This window comes from Crocodylus porosus, unplaced genomic scaffold (assembly GCF_001723895.1).
Source record: "Crocodylus porosus isolate Cpor-Errol unplaced genomic scaffold, CroPor_comp1, whole genome shotgun sequence".
Lineage (NCBI taxonomy): Eukaryota > Metazoa > Chordata > Crocodylia > Crocodylidae > Crocodylus > Crocodylus porosus.
The window spans coordinates 13048331-13064576 of NW_017728927.1; the positions used below are offsets into that span (position 1 = coordinate 13048331).

At 45.3% G+C, this 16246-nt stretch overlaps 2 protein-coding genes across 2 annotated transcripts in view; one reads left to right on the forward strand and one right to left on the reverse strand.

The window, feature by feature from the left end:
- The window catches only part of SNX8 (sorting nexin 8), a 21057-nt gene extending 11900 nt beyond the window's left edge, over nucleotides 1-9157 (forward strand). The window contains exons 6-11 of the mRNA XM_019542155.1: nucleotides 175-335; nucleotides 896-1028; nucleotides 2053-2121; nucleotides 2969-3118; nucleotides 3522-3671; nucleotides 5056-9157. Coding sequence (XP_019397700.1) covers nucleotides 175-335; nucleotides 896-1028; nucleotides 2053-2121; nucleotides 2969-3118; nucleotides 3522-3671; nucleotides 5056-5169 — 777 coding nt within the window. The 3' untranslated portion in view covers nucleotides 5170-9157. The remainder of the gene's footprint in view (nucleotides 1-174; nucleotides 336-895; nucleotides 1029-2052; nucleotides 2122-2968; nucleotides 3119-3521; nucleotides 3672-5055) is intronic.
- Nucleotides 9158-10292: 1135 nt separating this feature from the next.
- NUDT1 (nudix hydrolase 1) lies at nucleotides 10293-16201 on the reverse strand. Its single transcript, XM_019542032.1, has 3 exons — nucleotides 16018-16201; nucleotides 11276-11421; nucleotides 10293-10819 (listed from the first exon to the last, which is right to left on the reverse strand). The coding sequence occupies exons 1-3, from the start codon at nucleotides 16170-16172 to the stop codon at nucleotides 10572-10574; spliced, it is 549 nt and encodes a 182-aa protein (XP_019397577.1). The 5' UTR covers nucleotides 16173-16201; the 3' UTR covers nucleotides 10293-10571.
- Between the last annotated feature and the right edge of the window lie 45 nt (nucleotides 16202-16246).

Consider the following 16246-nt stretch of genomic DNA (forward strand, 5'->3'; position numbering starts at 1 on the left):
TGTGTGTTCTTACTCTCCTTAAAAAAAAAAAAAAGAAAGAAAGAAAAAAAGCCTCTTTGCTGTGTGTAACAGGATTCGGAGTCTCCCTAGTCTGCTCCCTGACTTCTAATCTCTCTTTGTGACTTGCTGTTTATGTTACTGAGTCGGTCAGTAATCTCTCCTGTGCTGTCTCAGGACTTCCTCCCAGCTGACATCCAGGCCCAGTTTGCTGCCAGTAGGGAGCTTATCAGAAATATTTATAACAGCTTCTATAAACTGCGGGACCGTGCTGAGCGAATAGCCTCCCGGGCTATTGATAATGCTTCGGATCTTCTCATATTTGGAAAAGAGCTAAGGTAGGCTGCAGGGAGAGGACTCATACAAGACACTTCTGTTTTTGCATAGAGTGATAGGCTTCCCTGACTGTGTCCGTGGGGAGCAAATAATTGTTTTTTTACATGGTGCAGGGGAAGAAAACGGAAGGTAGGTTCCTCAGGGCAGGGGAAGCAAAATGCCAGTGTGTTGATATTTCTGGCGTTGATTTATGCTTGAGTGCAATGGTGCAGTCTATAGTGTGTCCACACCAGTGTGTATGTGATCAAGACACCCATTCATAGATCCTTCTATGGGATGTGCCTGTTCACACATTCTGCCTGGTCTTTAAGCAGAAAACACTGAAGCTGCTTGCTAGTGCAGTTTGTCTTCCAGACAGCCCTGTTAAATGGCCGTCACTGCAATCCACTGCTAACTGGACCCTTCCTGGGGACCAGCTACAAACTTCATGCAGCCTGACTCTAGAGGGACTCTATTTCGGCTGTAGCCTGCTAGTGAGATTTGGGGAGCTAGGGGGTACTCATTAGTAGCTGCTGGCTGGGATATGACTGCTAGTGTTTAACTACCTCTTCTCTCTTCTCAGTGCTTTAGGTTCAGATACTACGCCACTCCCTTCCTGGGCTGCTCTGAACAACAGCACGTGGGGGACTCTGAAACAGGCCTTGAAAGGCCTGTCTGTTGAATTTGCACTGCTGGCTGATAAAGCTGCACAGCAGGTGAGTTCCCCTGCCAGTGGCTTCTCCTGTGTCTGGCATCCTGAGACATGCATACTTGCCTCTTGAATCAAGAGCCTTCTCGGATGGGTACTCAGAAATCCCACCCCTGTTCTTGCCTAAACACTTCATAGTATTCTCACTAGACCAGTCTGAACAAGTACGCTGGCAGACCTTGCTCAATCCAGTGTGACCAGCAGGAGACCTGGCTGTGGCCTGTACAGCTTCAAAGTAAAGTTAGTAGGGACAGGGAAAATCCTTTACAAAAAGGTGTCAAGAACAAGGTAATTATTGCTGTGGGCTGATCTGTCCAAGAGTCCTGCACTTTGTTTGCCTAAGATCACCAGCTAGATGGAGTCCAGCTGAATCTGCTTCTTTAACAAGTTTGACCTTTTGTAGCCTGTTTAAATGCTACACGGAACTTATTCAGGCAGAAGCCATGAGATATTGTTGTTGTAAGAGCACCATGTGCTAACAGATATGAGAATGTGAGAACATGATGGTCTGTAGGGGACAGTAATGTCCTATTTTTGCTACAGCCACCACTTTATGGTGCTTAATGTGCTAGATTCAGACCAGGACCCTACCTCCAGAGGTGACTTTCTGAAGAGCCATACTGATGCAGGGACCAGCAGTAAGTGGTGAAATCCGGCTCGAGTCATGCATACTCTGCTTCCTATTTCAAGAACTCTTTTAAGGGAGGTGGAAGGGAACAGGAGTTTAGGCCTCCTGGGAGAGGGATGTCTTAAGGAGGGAAGACTAAAGCTTAAGGGAGTCTGCCAGAACAGGCATTTTGGGCAGTGAGCTCATGATCTAAACTGCCTGTTGCAGCAATCGGCTAATTGGAATGCCCTTCTCGCTCCAGGCAGATCTTTATTTATCCTGCTTACCAGCTCCAGCATCTTGGCTCTTGTGGTGAGAGTATAACAACTGCTCTAGCCCCTCTGCAGAGATCTTTAGGGCACAGTGTGCAGGTGATGTGGGCACCGGCCAGATTTGTGAAATATTTGTGTCCCTTGTTTTCTAGGGTAAACAGGAAGAGAATGATGTGGTGGAGAAGCTGAACCTTTTCCTGGATTTACTCCAGTCCTATAAAGTGAGTTCTGCTGTTCCTGTGCCAGTGAGAGAGTTGTTTAGAACAAGCCTGTTCTCTTTAGAGGATGCCATGCCAAGTGAATGGAAAAAAAAAAGTATCTGGAAAGGCAGCTTAGCAGCAAACTGGGCATGATGCAGAGGGAGGGGAGTGGCTGTTGCCCTTGGTGAGCTCGACAGCATTACTGATCGGCTCTTCTCTCATGGCTGGGTGTTGCCGGACTGCAGACCATGCAAGGAGTTGAAAATACCATCTGCTTTCCTTGCATGAGTCAGCTAACTTCCAAAATTGGCTCTTTTGGGGTCAAGGGAAGAGAAGGAATTGGTGGGCAAGGCCTTTGCATTAGGAGCCTCAGTCCAGTTAAAAATGAAATTAAGTTTTGTCCTGCACCACCACCTTCATGAACACCTATTAAAAACACACCTAGGTGAAGTTCAGGAAAGGCTGATAGCCATGCTGAGGAGGTGCCTGGTCTGGGACTGGAGCAGCAAGGTCCCTCCACTGATGCTGAAGTTGAATTGGCAACATTCAGCACAAGAAAGAGACATGCAGATGGGAAAGATCAAGCACATGGAAGAGATGAGACTCCAGAACACCTGTTAGAGCTTTGTCTTTTGACCTGGAGTGGTCCTGGGTTTTGTTGTCATGAGTGTTGGTGCTTGAGCTTCTCAGTTTTTTGTTGGAGGGGGGAAGAAATTCTCCGAGTATCTACTGTTAAAGCTGGAGGGCTCGCTTCTCAGACTTCAGCTCTATCCCTGGCCTCTGCTGCCTCCTGTATATCTATCCTCCATAGCTCCCTACCCCACATCCTGAGGTCAGTGAGTACCTGTCTGTTCCCTTTCCCATGAAGGATCTGTGTGAGAGGCATGAGAAGGGAGTCCTGCACAAGCACCAGCGAGCCTTGCACAAGTACAGCATGATGAAGAAGCAGATGATGAGCGCCACCGTGCAGAACAAGGAGCCGGAGTCTGTGGAACAGCTAGAGTCACGCATTGTGGAGGTGTGCCACCCATCCTGTCCCACACATGGGCAGGATGGAAGCCTCTTTTTGCTGGTGCCATTACATGGCTTGGCGGTGCTTTCAGAATGGGCACTAGGGTGAAAAGTTCCCCTGTGGATCTCGGTCCTGTTCCTGTTAAAACTGCGTTGCAAAGAAAGGGCTTTGTTTGCTTGCTACTGAACTGCTAACGTTTGGCTTGGCAGTGAGACTTGCTCCCAGGAGGTGCTGAAATGCAATTTGCACGTGACCTCACCAGCTGCTGTCAGGCAAAGTGCATGCAGGACTGCTGCTTGGTTTTTTTGCAAGTGCTTGTACCGTGGGCCTGAAGAGAACTGGGAGTGCTGCATTATCACCTGCTTTACCTGTTCTAGTTGCATAACTGATTGGGTTGCTTTTCTTTCAGCAAGAGAATGCCATCCTGACCATGGAACTGCGCAATTACTTTTCTTTGTACTGCCTGCACCAGGAGACGCAGCTGATCCATATCTACTTGCCTCTCACCTCTCATATCCTGGGGGCATTTGTCAACTCTCAGATCCAGGGCCATAAAGAGGTGAGTTCTTCTCTCATCCTGTGGCAGGCAAGGTTGGTTGGGTAGATGTGAGATCCTTTATTAGACCAACGGATTAGTTGGAAACTACTTGTCCTGTACTTTTTCCCTGCGTCCTCCCCTCCAAAGATGGATAAGTCTTTGAACTTCCTTTTTCCCTTTAGCCCATGTCCCAACCTCCCTTTTCCTTCACAGCTCTTGTATTTGAGGGAGTGCTGATAAACCTGGGGGAAGTAGATGACTGGCTTGTTTCTTCAGCCCAGGGAGGAATGACACCACCCCCAGAGCTTGGATCAAACTCATTTCCTTAGGGCTCAGTTATTTTATTGAATTTTTTTCCTTGTATTTCCAAATGTATAACTCATAAAATGAACCTCTTCCCCTGATAAAAGTAAGGTAAAGGCACCCCAAGCTTTTTTCTTTGTCTCTTTAGGAACCTTCCCTTCTCTTCATTGAACACCGTCAGGCTTTTTTTACAGGAACCACCGTTCCCCCTTCTTAGCTGGGTCTGATAATGGAACAGGGCTGGTCCCTAGCTCTTAGAGCAGCAGCTCTCAACCTTTTTTGCACCAGGACCCATTTGTAAATGTCAATGGCCAGTCTCAGCCCAGTGCCTGACTCCAGGTCCCAGCCTGGGAGCGTGTGGGGCAGGGTAGGGTGTGTGTAGGGCATAGGAAGCCCCAAGCAGCCCCTTGCAGGCTGCAAAGGAATGGCCAATTTCCACATTTTTCTCCTTTTAAAGGAGAATCCGTTTTTAAAGTTTTGTTTGTGACCCTTTTACATAGTCTTGCAACCTACTTTTGGGTAATGACCCGTGGGTTGAGAAACACTGCCTTGGAGCATTGTACCTGGTGACCTCAAGACCTCTCCCAGGGTGGCACTCTTTGGGGCTGGCTGAGGCAGGATTAGCTGGTGGATACTGGCTATTCTATACTGGATGATTTGTGTTTGTAACCTGGATCTTCTGTTGTCAGCTTGTTAAAACAAATCATAAGGCAAGAAAGAATCTTATAGGTTGCCTTGTTTATCTGTTGAAATGCATTGTGTAGCATTTTTCCATGTATGGACTTGTATCTATGCATTGCTTTCTAAAAGCATTTGCATTGAGAGAGACTGTCTTATTGAAAGGCTTAGGACATCTTTTTCCTACCTCAATAAAGATATAAAAAGTAAAGCATGGAGAGTTTGTGTTAATGCACTGGTCTGATGGATGAGTGTCCTGGCCCTGCTGGTTTTAATTTGTAATGGCTTTGCAGATGCTTTTGACTTTTGAACAACCTGAAACAAATTAAGCACTGTGACTAGCACAGTTCCTTCAGCGTGCCACGTGATAGTGACCCATGTCCCGTTCTGTTTTTCTTTTTTCTTTTCTTTTTTTCCTCTCCAGATGAGTAAAGTCTGGAACGAACTGAAGCCGAAGTTGAGCTGCCTCTTTGTAGGACCCACCAACGTGCCGGCACCTCCATTATCATCCCCAGAGGACAATTTATTCTCTAGCTAATTCTCAGAATTGCATGGAAGAAGGTGAAGTGCAGTTAGTGGTCACCCTGCTCCTTTATCTTCAGATCTTTAAATGATTCCTCCAAACAGCTATTTTTTTTTTTTTTAAAATATTGCTGCTTCAAGCTGCTCTTTGGATTAGATGGACTGGAAACTGGGCAGCATATACAGAGAAAAAGACAGTATTTTAATCTTTCGTTCTATTTTTGAAGTGCTTTGGAGCAGGGCTGAGATTCATTTCCCCCAGCTGCCCTTTCCCTAAGGATGGGAAATGCCCTGATATACCGAGCACTGCAGGTCTTCTGTTGTAGTTGTCCTGTGCTTCTCCTATTAACTAGCCTCTTGCAGTACACATCTGCACGTGTGCTGGTAAACCTTCGGGCTGCCGATTTTTATGCACAGGACGTGTGGAGAATCCATGTGTAAAATTCACTCTCTTCGGAGTAGGGCCCAAGTGTAGTGGTCTTTGGAGGAAAGCTGAAGGCCAGGCCCCTGGGCCACTCATAGGCATTTAATTTTCCTTCTTGCTTGATCCAAATGCATGAAAACTCCTGGTTGGGGATCCCAGCCTTGCTCAGTGGTGGGGGTCAGCGTGCTGCATTTAGTTTGGGGTTTTTTGTTGGTTTGGGGGGAGGCTAAATACTGGATGGAAGTAGGAGGGGGTCTCACAGGAGGCATTGGGCAGTGCTTCCTCATGTGTGACAGGTTGCTGTCCAGCCGGTCTTTTAGCCACAGTTTTCCAAGAGAATCAAACTACTACGCAGAAGAATGACTGGTTTAAATGCCGATACACTCCTTAGTAGGGGAAAACTTTTTGTAGGTTGGATGAGGGGCAGCTGTTGGGGGATGTTTTTCTCTTGGGGTGGGCTGGCATCCATTCAGTGGTGCCTCTTACATACTGGCAGCTTGAGAGGACTGCTGTTCCTACAGCCCAAAAGCTACTAATAATTGGAGGCTGTAGGCTAGGACAGAATGCATAGGTCACCAGTGGCGGTCAGTATTGTTCTGAGAGGTGTTGCCACCCACTCTTCTGGTACCTTATAGAAGCGATGATGATGGTCGTATCTTTTTGAAGAAGTGGGAGGATAATAGACGTGACAGGCTGTTTATTGAGTCATTTACAAATATACTGCCGTTAACAGGGTGTTTAATAAGGTATCTTCTTAAAGGGGGCTGGACCATTCCCCAAGCCTCTCATCCTCCCCCTTTGCTGCTCCCTTCAGGTGGGGATAGGAAAGGAGTCTTGGGCATCTCCTGGGGCTTATGGATAAATAAGTAAACTAGCCTTGAGATGGACAGGCTCTCTAGTGCTAGGGCTCTAATTTGCCTAGAGGTTTGAGACCTGAACTTTCTCCCTCCCAGACCAAAAAGATTGTCTGTCAGGGAGCTTTGGACTTAGCTTTTGACATTTTCTTTTTGCTTCATCCATGTGAAGCAAACCTTAACTAGGATGAAAGATCTGAGTCAAACATGAATCGGAACTGAATTTCCCCATTCTGGGAATCTTTCCTGTTAATATGGAATATATTTTAGATCCTGCAATCATCAAAATCCGATTCTTTTTGTGAACCATGTGTCTAAGTAGAACTATCCAAATGCACTACCAATTATGTGTTAAGAACTTGTTTTCTAACCCTTCTCCAAAATATTAGCTTGGTATCAAGGAGGTCGGTCAATCCTTGAGACAGAAATATCCTCCAAAGAGCCCCATGATCTGCCTTTGTGAGTAAACAGGCTAACATTTCAGCTAGCACATCTTTAAACACTAGTATAGACTGTTAACACCTTTAGATATATGTTGGTTGGCTCTGGTCAGTCTCACCTTCCCTTGCTCTCAGTCATTTATTTGTTTGGTCAGCTGAAGAGCAGATCAAATTTGAGAAATCATAGGGACAAAAGGGGAGGAAATGTATCAGTTGTCTAATGCAGGTAGATGATCAGAGCCATGCAGTAGCTTGAGGGGAAAGAATCTGTTGTATTCACACTTTGTAAAAGGATTGAAAACAGAAGGACTATATGTTAAATTACACTCATATTGGATGCTGGAATAATAAATGTTCAGTGAGAGGGTAACAGCACTCTACTGTTCCCCCTCCAAGTAGCAGCTCTACAGCCTCTCTATGAAATGAAGTGTGATAATCATATTTACGTAGGTTAACCCCAGTAACATGCGTTAAGAAACTGTTTGTTTGGGATTGCAGTGACTTGAGAATACTCATTCATGCACAGTCTTCTTGTGCTAGTCACTGAGGGATGGCCTGAAGTCTGGGGTGAGCATACATTGCTTTGCTGAGTTTTGCAGTTGCAGTTCTGTTGTAACATTGTGGCATTTATTTGGCTGCTTTCAAGAGAATAAGAGCTTAATGCTGCCATCTGAGAGAGCTAATACCACATTGCAGTGCCTATTTTAGTTACTGGCAGGGTTCTGGCTCTGATTTTCTCTCTCTGGTTCATACAATGCAGTTCTCAGAAAGATAGCATCTAGTAGCCTTCTCTCTGCTCTAGAAGAGTGCAACATAGAAAAGTCAAACTGACTTTCAGTTCTTCGTTGTAGAGGTAATAAAGTGAACTGCTTTTATGCTATCACTAACTAAAACAGACCATGTCTAGCACTCAGAAGTGGTAACAATCTTGCATAATGGTTTAAGTGACCAATTCCTGAAGCTTGTGCTGATGGACAAGTACTTTGCAACAAATGTTAAGCACATTAGAAAAGCATTTAAAAAGGATTGAGGCTATTTAGTCATGATCCACAACTTCTCTGAGATCTAACACTAAAGAATGAATGTGCCTTTCTGAGTGGAAACTTTCTCTGAACATACTGACCTCAGGGGGCCTTCCACCCACTCAAGATGATTTGTTAAACAAGGCCTCCAACCTTCCAGTCCAAGTGTCTTCACACCAGGAGCTTGGAGAAGTCAGGTGTGTAGATAAGCACATTAAGAGGGTAAGATTCTTACTTTTCACTGGAGGTGTTGGAAGGATAGGGAGTGCCAAGTACCATCTCCTCCCCAGATTGGGAAGAGATGACACTGACCAGACTCAAAGAAGGCTTTACTAATGGTGGAATACTTTTCATCTGGTATTTTGAAAAACACAGCTCCCATATATACTTATTTCCTTTTATCTGCCAATTGCTGATACGATCGCTGCATTTGAACAGTACCTTTTCTCCCTGACCATCCACTCTTAGCTCTTGATGAGGCAGGGAAGTTGCTACTAGATCTCCAAAGCTGGAATCACACATTCAGGACTAGGACTTTACTGAAAGATGAAGCAGTTCAACTGGGGACAGAAATTCATTATTCAAAACATGTTTATCTGTACTTGCAGTAGAAACAAAAATGACTACTCACTAAAGAAAGCAGTAGCAAAAGAAGACTGAATAACAGTATAACAGCCCTAGCCTTAGGAGGCTGAATCTAAGATAATTCAGTCTTTGACGAGTTGGTCTGTAGCCTCTGATAAGAACTAGTTCAACTCCTGGTTGAACTTGCCCAGACCACAAACTAACCAGCAGAGTGTAATATCTTAGTCACTACCATCCCAACCTATAGACCACTCACTGTGTAGGCATCTGTAGCTGAAGTGGATGTCTTGAGACTCCATGTTTGTAACACAAAATGAATGGCAAGACAGTAAGGCACCAACTCTTATCCTCTGCCTTCTAACCATGGCTCACGTAGCACATAAAGAAGGGCACTTTGAATAGTCTGTACTTATTCAGAGCTGCTGGAGAGAGATAGGAAGAGGCAGGCTTTTTTGGAGGACATGAATTCTGCCTGCCTGGAATATCTTGTATCTTTGCTTTGCTCAAATACTCTTATGTATGAAGCACTTTATCAAACTGCAGGAATTAAAGAAATTATTACTACAGTTGGTAGACTGGAAATGTTTACAGATTATATATTACATTCCAAGATTCTATCTGAAATGTTAAAATATGTATTTGTAAGATGCAAAAACAAAACAAAACTTGTATAACAAGCGAAGTGTCGTTGATGTGTTGTTTCTTGCATAGATTAAACTCTCACTACCCTGCATATTGGGTTAGGGACTGACCTCACAGGGCAATGGGGGGGCTAATCTTTTTGGCAGGTATGCCACAAATGAGGCCCTGGCACTCTGATCCCCTTTCCCATCTGTCATATACCACACAGGGAAGCTGCCTGTGATGCAGATACCATAGCTTGGGCACCTGTTAGGACAGCTTGTTGAGAACCTTGCAGCTGTAGGTGATTATTGCCTGTTGAAATGTACCTGTTTTAGGGCTGAGCATTTTTTTTGTCCAGCACAAAGGACTCTGGGGAAGGAGAGTTAATGACCATTATGGTACAAAAAACTGTACAGTGAATGTTCACAGAAGCTCCAAGAGAAGTAAGGCATAGAACAGACATTACATTTGTTCTGGTACAAGCTGTGCTCTTTGTTCCAGAATAGAAATGTCCTGGGAGTCGTCTGTACATGCATCACCCTTCCAATCACAGTTTAGTGAACACCTGAATGCAAGGCTGCTTTCCTGCCATTGATTCACTGATGCAATCCCAGGACATTTATTCTGATGTATGAGGTTGCCTCAGGACAACTGTTAGCACTCCTTTTGCTAGGAACTTTTTTAGGATTTGTCCCAAGACAATGGACATAGACTTCTGAATGACTGCACTTTGTTGTGGGATTCATGTTTCTCTCAGGACAGAGGCAACATCTATTTGTAGCCTAAGAGGCAAAACATGGGGTGCAAGCAATGCTGCACAGCTACCCTATCCTTGTCTCATCAACTGCCATAAGCTCATATAGCTATTTTAGGCAGAGGGGAAAAAACTAGTGACACACCTCCCTGAACTCCTCAGTGCTTTAGCAGCGTGGACCCTGATTCACTGGGTTTCATGATGCAACTGTGAATAAGAGGAAGCTACGTGTTTTCCTTATTTGGAAGGAATAAACCCTGGCCAGGATGCATAGGGAAATAAATAACTAAGGAGTACCAATTCCATTGCCATCACCTGGGAAATAAGTGGTTCAACTGCAGGCTTCAGCACTTGATGTGTTTGTGACTAGGTCTCCTGTTTTTGGCTTAGTTTAAAGGTTCTTCAAGGACAGTCTTATTTCCAAATTCTGTTTTTTAAAAAAATTTAATGTTTAAAAAAGTCCAACATAAAGGGAAAAAAACTAACAAGTAAACTGTGAAGGAAAAAACTACCTAGTGGAGTCATCAAACAACAATATAATGCACTACAACTAGGGAATGTAAAAGTACAAAAACGATTGTATTTTGTTTTCCCTTTAGGAAAACTACTTCACTTCCTCTTGTGTTTCTTGAATTCTCTGGAAGAAACGCCTATTGTTGGGCAGCTGGTGACACCACTGCAAGAAGGCGGTGCAAACCGGGGATGTCCAAATCCATTACTTGCTCGTTTGTCCAATTTGGGGAATGATGTTGCCCACGTGGGAAGTGTGGAATGTTTGTTTGTTTTCTTCTTGTACCTTGTCTACCTCTTTCAGTGTATATTCCAGGATGGTGTCGTGGTCCTGGTACTTAAAATAACCAAGAAACAATTTCTTGTGGAGCAGCAGTGGAAACCAGTAGGCATCATCTGGCCACATGTGGCTGAATGGCATCTGATCAAGCTGAAACCATTGAGGACGCATTTCTAACAGGGAGAAAACAGAGAGGTTTGGGTAAAACTGAACTTGCTGCTCCCTTCCCTCCAAGCCCCCTTGGGGAGAAGAGGAAACACAACCAACAGTGCACTCCATTGGCCTGCACAGCCAGCTTCCTCCTCAGTGGGACTTTTGAGGACTAGCTAAGTGCATTTCCAGAGGAACAACCCTGATGCAGGGAGATGACATTCTGAGAAGTGGTGCTCAGACAATGTACATTGACTTAGCCACCATCCCCTTCCTAAAAACCCTGGCAGGAAGCTCCTGGGCTGTGGTAGCATGACAAAGGCTGAAGGTCACAACTAATGGGAATGGGGGAGGTGATAATAACAAAGTTGGTATGTACAAGCTGCCTTTATGGGCATAGGAACCCATTCCCCTAAGCAGCAGGAAACAGGAGATGCAGATGAGTCCTCTTTGTGCGGCCGCTCCACCCATGCACCTACCCTCGCTTTCTGTTGGCTCGCCGTGAAAACTGTCTGCTCGGAAGATGTGGACTTCCATGAGCTCAGAGTTGCCTATAAACTCGAAGGTGATCTGCCCCATCTTCTGCAAGGTGTCCACCGTCAGCCCGCTCTCTTCCAGCAACTCCCTGCAAGACATTTTACACAAGAAGCATTCACGCAACTGCTGAATCCTGCCAGACACACACCTCATGCTTTTGGGGTGAAAACAGCAAGTCTTCTTTTTTCTGCACATGAGGATAAAGAAATGGATGGGGAAGCTGACAGCAGCTGGGATATGGGAGAACTCAGGGTCAGAGAGGCACCTTGTCAGGAATGTGGTTTACACCTGCTTAGTATGCAAACAGGGTGGGATGTATATCAGTGCATGCAGGTCTTAACATACAATGTTCCAGCTTGAGTCAAATTGTCAGCTTGCTTATACCGTGGTAGAGGGAGCAGTGCATGCTGGGTCCTGCAGCAGTTTTAGATGAGTCCTAGTAGATGCGAGCTGCACTAGCCCTTGATTTAAATGAAATGCAATGCCAAGAATGGACTATCCGTAAGATCTTTTGTTCTCTCTGAACATCACTGTTTAGAGGACTTCACCCTACAGAAACTACAAGGGTGGGCTGGCAGAATATGGCACCTTGTGACTAGTGACTGCAATGGATTCTGGACAAACCAGGCCTATGGTTGCTGTCAAAGGACTGGGTCCAGAAATGTATGGCTCACCTAATCAGTGCGGTGCTCAGCAAGTGCCAATCAGCCCATCCAGGACAGAGTTATTAGTGCACATGCGGTACCACATGCATGTGGTTAAGGGAGGTTACACCTTATTAAGGCATAGCACGCATGGAGTGGGTAGACTGCACTCCCTAGCAGACACTTGACTTCCCACCGCAGAAAGCTGGTGTGTAAAGTATAAAAAGACTGTATTAATAAAGAATTCAAGTTATGAGAGAAAGAATGGGCTGGATGGGAGATTCTGGAGAGGAGTTTTAGTGAAGTGGCCTCTTACAGTCCCTGTTTTCTTCTGGTACTAGATCAAGTTAATTAATTTGGCTTGTCTACTCTTCTTATAACAGCTCCCTAACTTAAGTTTTATAGGATTCTTTAGCCAGCAAACACACAGTGGCTTGCGAACTCTGGTTTCAATAAGTCTTGAAACATTTTGGTGAGACAGGGAAATGATACAAGATGCCTCTACTCTTATTCAGCTACTCCTAGGGCTGAATAAAACTACTGTTGAGTTGCACAACATACTGGGTGCCCAAGCCAGCCCCTCCAGCATCTACATGTGCATTACTGAAGAGTTTTTACTGGGCAGCAGGACAGTACTTGTATTTAGACATTGAGACATTTACTGTGCATCTAATTAGTCTACTCAGCAGTAAACATCTTGGTAGACGTGCCCACTATGTAACAGTTTAAGACAGGAAGTGCTGTATCCCATTCATTTGAAGACCGCAATTACTGAGGCTGAAGCTTGTCTGGAACAGTTGGCTTAGTACCCACATGATGGAAAAAGTCAAGCTGGTTTTAATAAACACAAGCAGTCAGGACCTTAAGTATATCACATCTGAAAATACCATGGTGAAGCTGAGGGCGCCAACTCAAAGAAGAGTGTGACTTTATATCGGTGCTTCTGTAGCAACAAGGTTTCCTTTAAGTACTGGCTTACCCTTTGATTCAGACAAAGTGAGATCTTGCCAGTATTTTATTAATAAAAATGGAAGTAAAATTACATATTTAAGGTCAAAGGCCTGCATTCAGAGGAGGAAACTGCTGAATCACATTTTAATGCACACCAGTCAGTCAGTCTCCAGCTGCATCATGAAGGGCTGGCCTGCTTGAAACGCATTAAATTAGCGGCTTTAATTACATAAATGTACTCAAAGCCTTTTCTTAATCTGGCTCTGGCAAACTGGATGTGGTGCAAAGCTGTTAGAGTCATTCATAGCTCTTCCAATATACAGAAATTACTAATATTTTGAAAGCTAGTGTATACTCAGCTGAGGTGCTTAATTAAAATTAGACTCAACTTTAAAGTGACTAATCTGTAGTTGGAGGGTTTTTTTGGCAGCAAGCCTCTTATTCAGCATAATGGGAACCCTCTGTAGGGCTCCAATTTTTCTTTGGCATGACCCTAATGGATCCCATTTTTCAGAATTACACTCTGATTTAATGTTTTGACTAATTTGAGTTGATCTTCCTGGAATATATAGCGGAGTCTGAAATAGAAGTACTTTCCTCAGCAATGGAGCTAAAAGCTTCATTTCACAGGCTGTGATAATTAGAGAGCTGGGTATGACACTGCTATGGCTTCCTAAGCAATTTGATACATCTGTGTGCAGCTCAACTCCCTACACCGTGGATAGGAAACATAATAGGTAATAAATTAAACTGGAAATAATGACCCAGTTAAATGCTCTTTTAATAAGATGTGACACAGTGAACAGCACCGGGTGCTTTAGGGGATGTTGTATATCCAGTGAACTACCAGAGAGCCCGGTGAAGCAGGAAACTTCACTTAAAAGACATCTCAGTTGAACGTGTAATCATTTGGTGTGCAAAGTGGCTTGGCATAGTGCAGACTTTTGCTACTGCAATCCCAGTTCAGGTGGCATGAAAGGAGTCCAGATCCCAAAGCCTCAGATGCCCCTGTAGAGTGATGCTGCTGTAATCTTTAGCGTGCTGCCCCAAGAGGGCTCCAGTTCAGACTGCTATAGACAGTCTGCGGCTTTCCTGCCTGCTCTCCTCTTCAGACATCCCTCTTGCTGCTGGAGCTGGGCAGGCATATAAGCTGTGCCTCTGAGTCAGGGAAGCAGCTGGCCCCAGAGCTGCAAGGCTTGGACTGGTGGAGAGCAGGAGCTCTCATTCAACATTGCCAGGTCTTAAATATAAAATGATCGTACTTGCTGAAAAAACTATCATTCACTGAAAAAATATGCAAATAAGTGTGCAAATAAGCCTTTTTCTTATTTACTTTACACGGCTCCCTCTAAGACACCAGTGAGTGAGTGAGAACCGGGTCAAAGTTGAAGTATTTCTTGATTTTAAGGCAAGCAGTGCTGACAGCAAACCCCAAAGTCAGTTATCGTTTCTTGGCCTCTTGTGGGCTAAGATTTAGTGTAGGAAGTATTGGACATCCCAGACTAATGAGTCTGGGATGGAGGATGCTTGCCTGTAGTTTTTGGTGGCATCCAAATTTGAAAACCTCTGGGCTTGGGCCTGCATGTAGGATTTGTCAATGGATTTGGGAGTATCTGAAGCTGGGATGGAGGAGGCTCGCGGTGTTTAGAACAATTCAATATTTACCTGGCAGAGGAAATACCATGACCTCTAAGGTGGTTTTCCAAGTTGCAGGGAAAACCACTTTCTTGGCAGGGGGTAGTACCTTGACTACAGTAAGACATAGTTAGCCTCCCACATTCACTTCTGGTGGGAAGCTCTTGGCTATAAAGGAAACCCCCACTTAGTGCTCTTAATTGGTTCCTGAACAACCCAGCGTCAAGTGAAACTGAAAGTATCTGATGACCCAAGATGGTGACCACAATTGTTCTTACTGACCCAAGATGGCAACCGCGAGCGCTATAACAAAACTCACTGAGTGCTAAGTAAAATTGGGTATCAATTTCAAATGAGCCTTATAGTGAAACAGCACCAAGCGAAACAGCGTTAAGTGGAAGTTTTCTGTACACCAACATTATGGAAACGGCACACTTCTCCCATACCTTTTCCAGTGGCCATATGGCCAGGGTGGCCAGCAGAGAGGACTTTCTGGTTTTCTGCTACTCTGTCCCTGCTGCAACCTGACACCTTTATATCTTGTTTTTCTCTTGAAGAGAAATATATAACTAAGGAGTATGAAAAGCTTTTCTTGAAGAGAAAAACAGAGGACATAAAGACATCAGGCTCGTATCCACAGAAGACAGAGTAGCAGAAAACTGGACTGTCCTCTATGATGGCATACAAAACCTGATACCTTTATGTCCTTGATTTTTCTCTTCGAGAAATAAACACCCCACGCACAGTCCTGTTGTCCTCTGTCGATACAAAACCTTTTACGTCCTCTGTTTTTCTCTTCAAGAAAAATACTTGGTACTCCTTATTTATTTCTCTTCAAGAGGAAAACAGAGGACGTAAAGGCGCCAGGTTTCGTATCGATAGAGGACAACAGGACTGTACTTGAGGTGTTTATTTCTTGAAGAGGAAAACAGAGGATATAAAAGCACCAGGTTTTGTATCAACAGAGAACACAGGACAACTGGACAGTCCTCTATGCTGAGATGCCGCGAAACTCGGGGGCATCCAAACCCCACACAGGACTCCCGCCAAAGGATTTGGAAACACCCGAAGCCCCACACAGGGGTGGAGGATGTCTGCCAGTAGCTGAGGCCACGTATGTTCCTTGAACGACTCCCAGATTTGGCCGATATGACTCGGGACACGAAACAAAACAATCAATCCGAGTGGCCGGGACAGGGCGCCGCACGCGGTGTTGAAACGATCAAGTCCTCCCCGCTCCTCCCCGTGGGTCTTCGGGACTGCGCAGGTGTGCTCAGCGCAAGCTTTGGAGCCGATCTGAACACGGAATATACCAGCAAATTAAAAAAAACCAAACGAACCCCAAATTCAGCTAAGAGTCTGCAAGTTTCTGCCTCAAAAGCGGCCACACATTGGGACACCGGCACTCGCGGGGGGGGGCGGTCCCCGCGCCGCCGCGACGGGCCCGCGCTCACCTCCGTGCCGCCGCCTCCACGCTCTCACCCGTCTGCACCTTGCCGCCGAAGCCGTTCCAGAGCCCGGCGCCGAAGCCGCGCTTCTTCAGGCCCAGCAACACGCGCGGCGGCTGCAGCAACAGCACCAGCGTGTAGCGCCGCACCGCCATGGCCATTGTCTTCCCGCCCGGCTGGCGTCGCCACCTCCGAAACAGTCCGGCGGGAAAAAGCGTCCCGCGGCCAGCGCGGC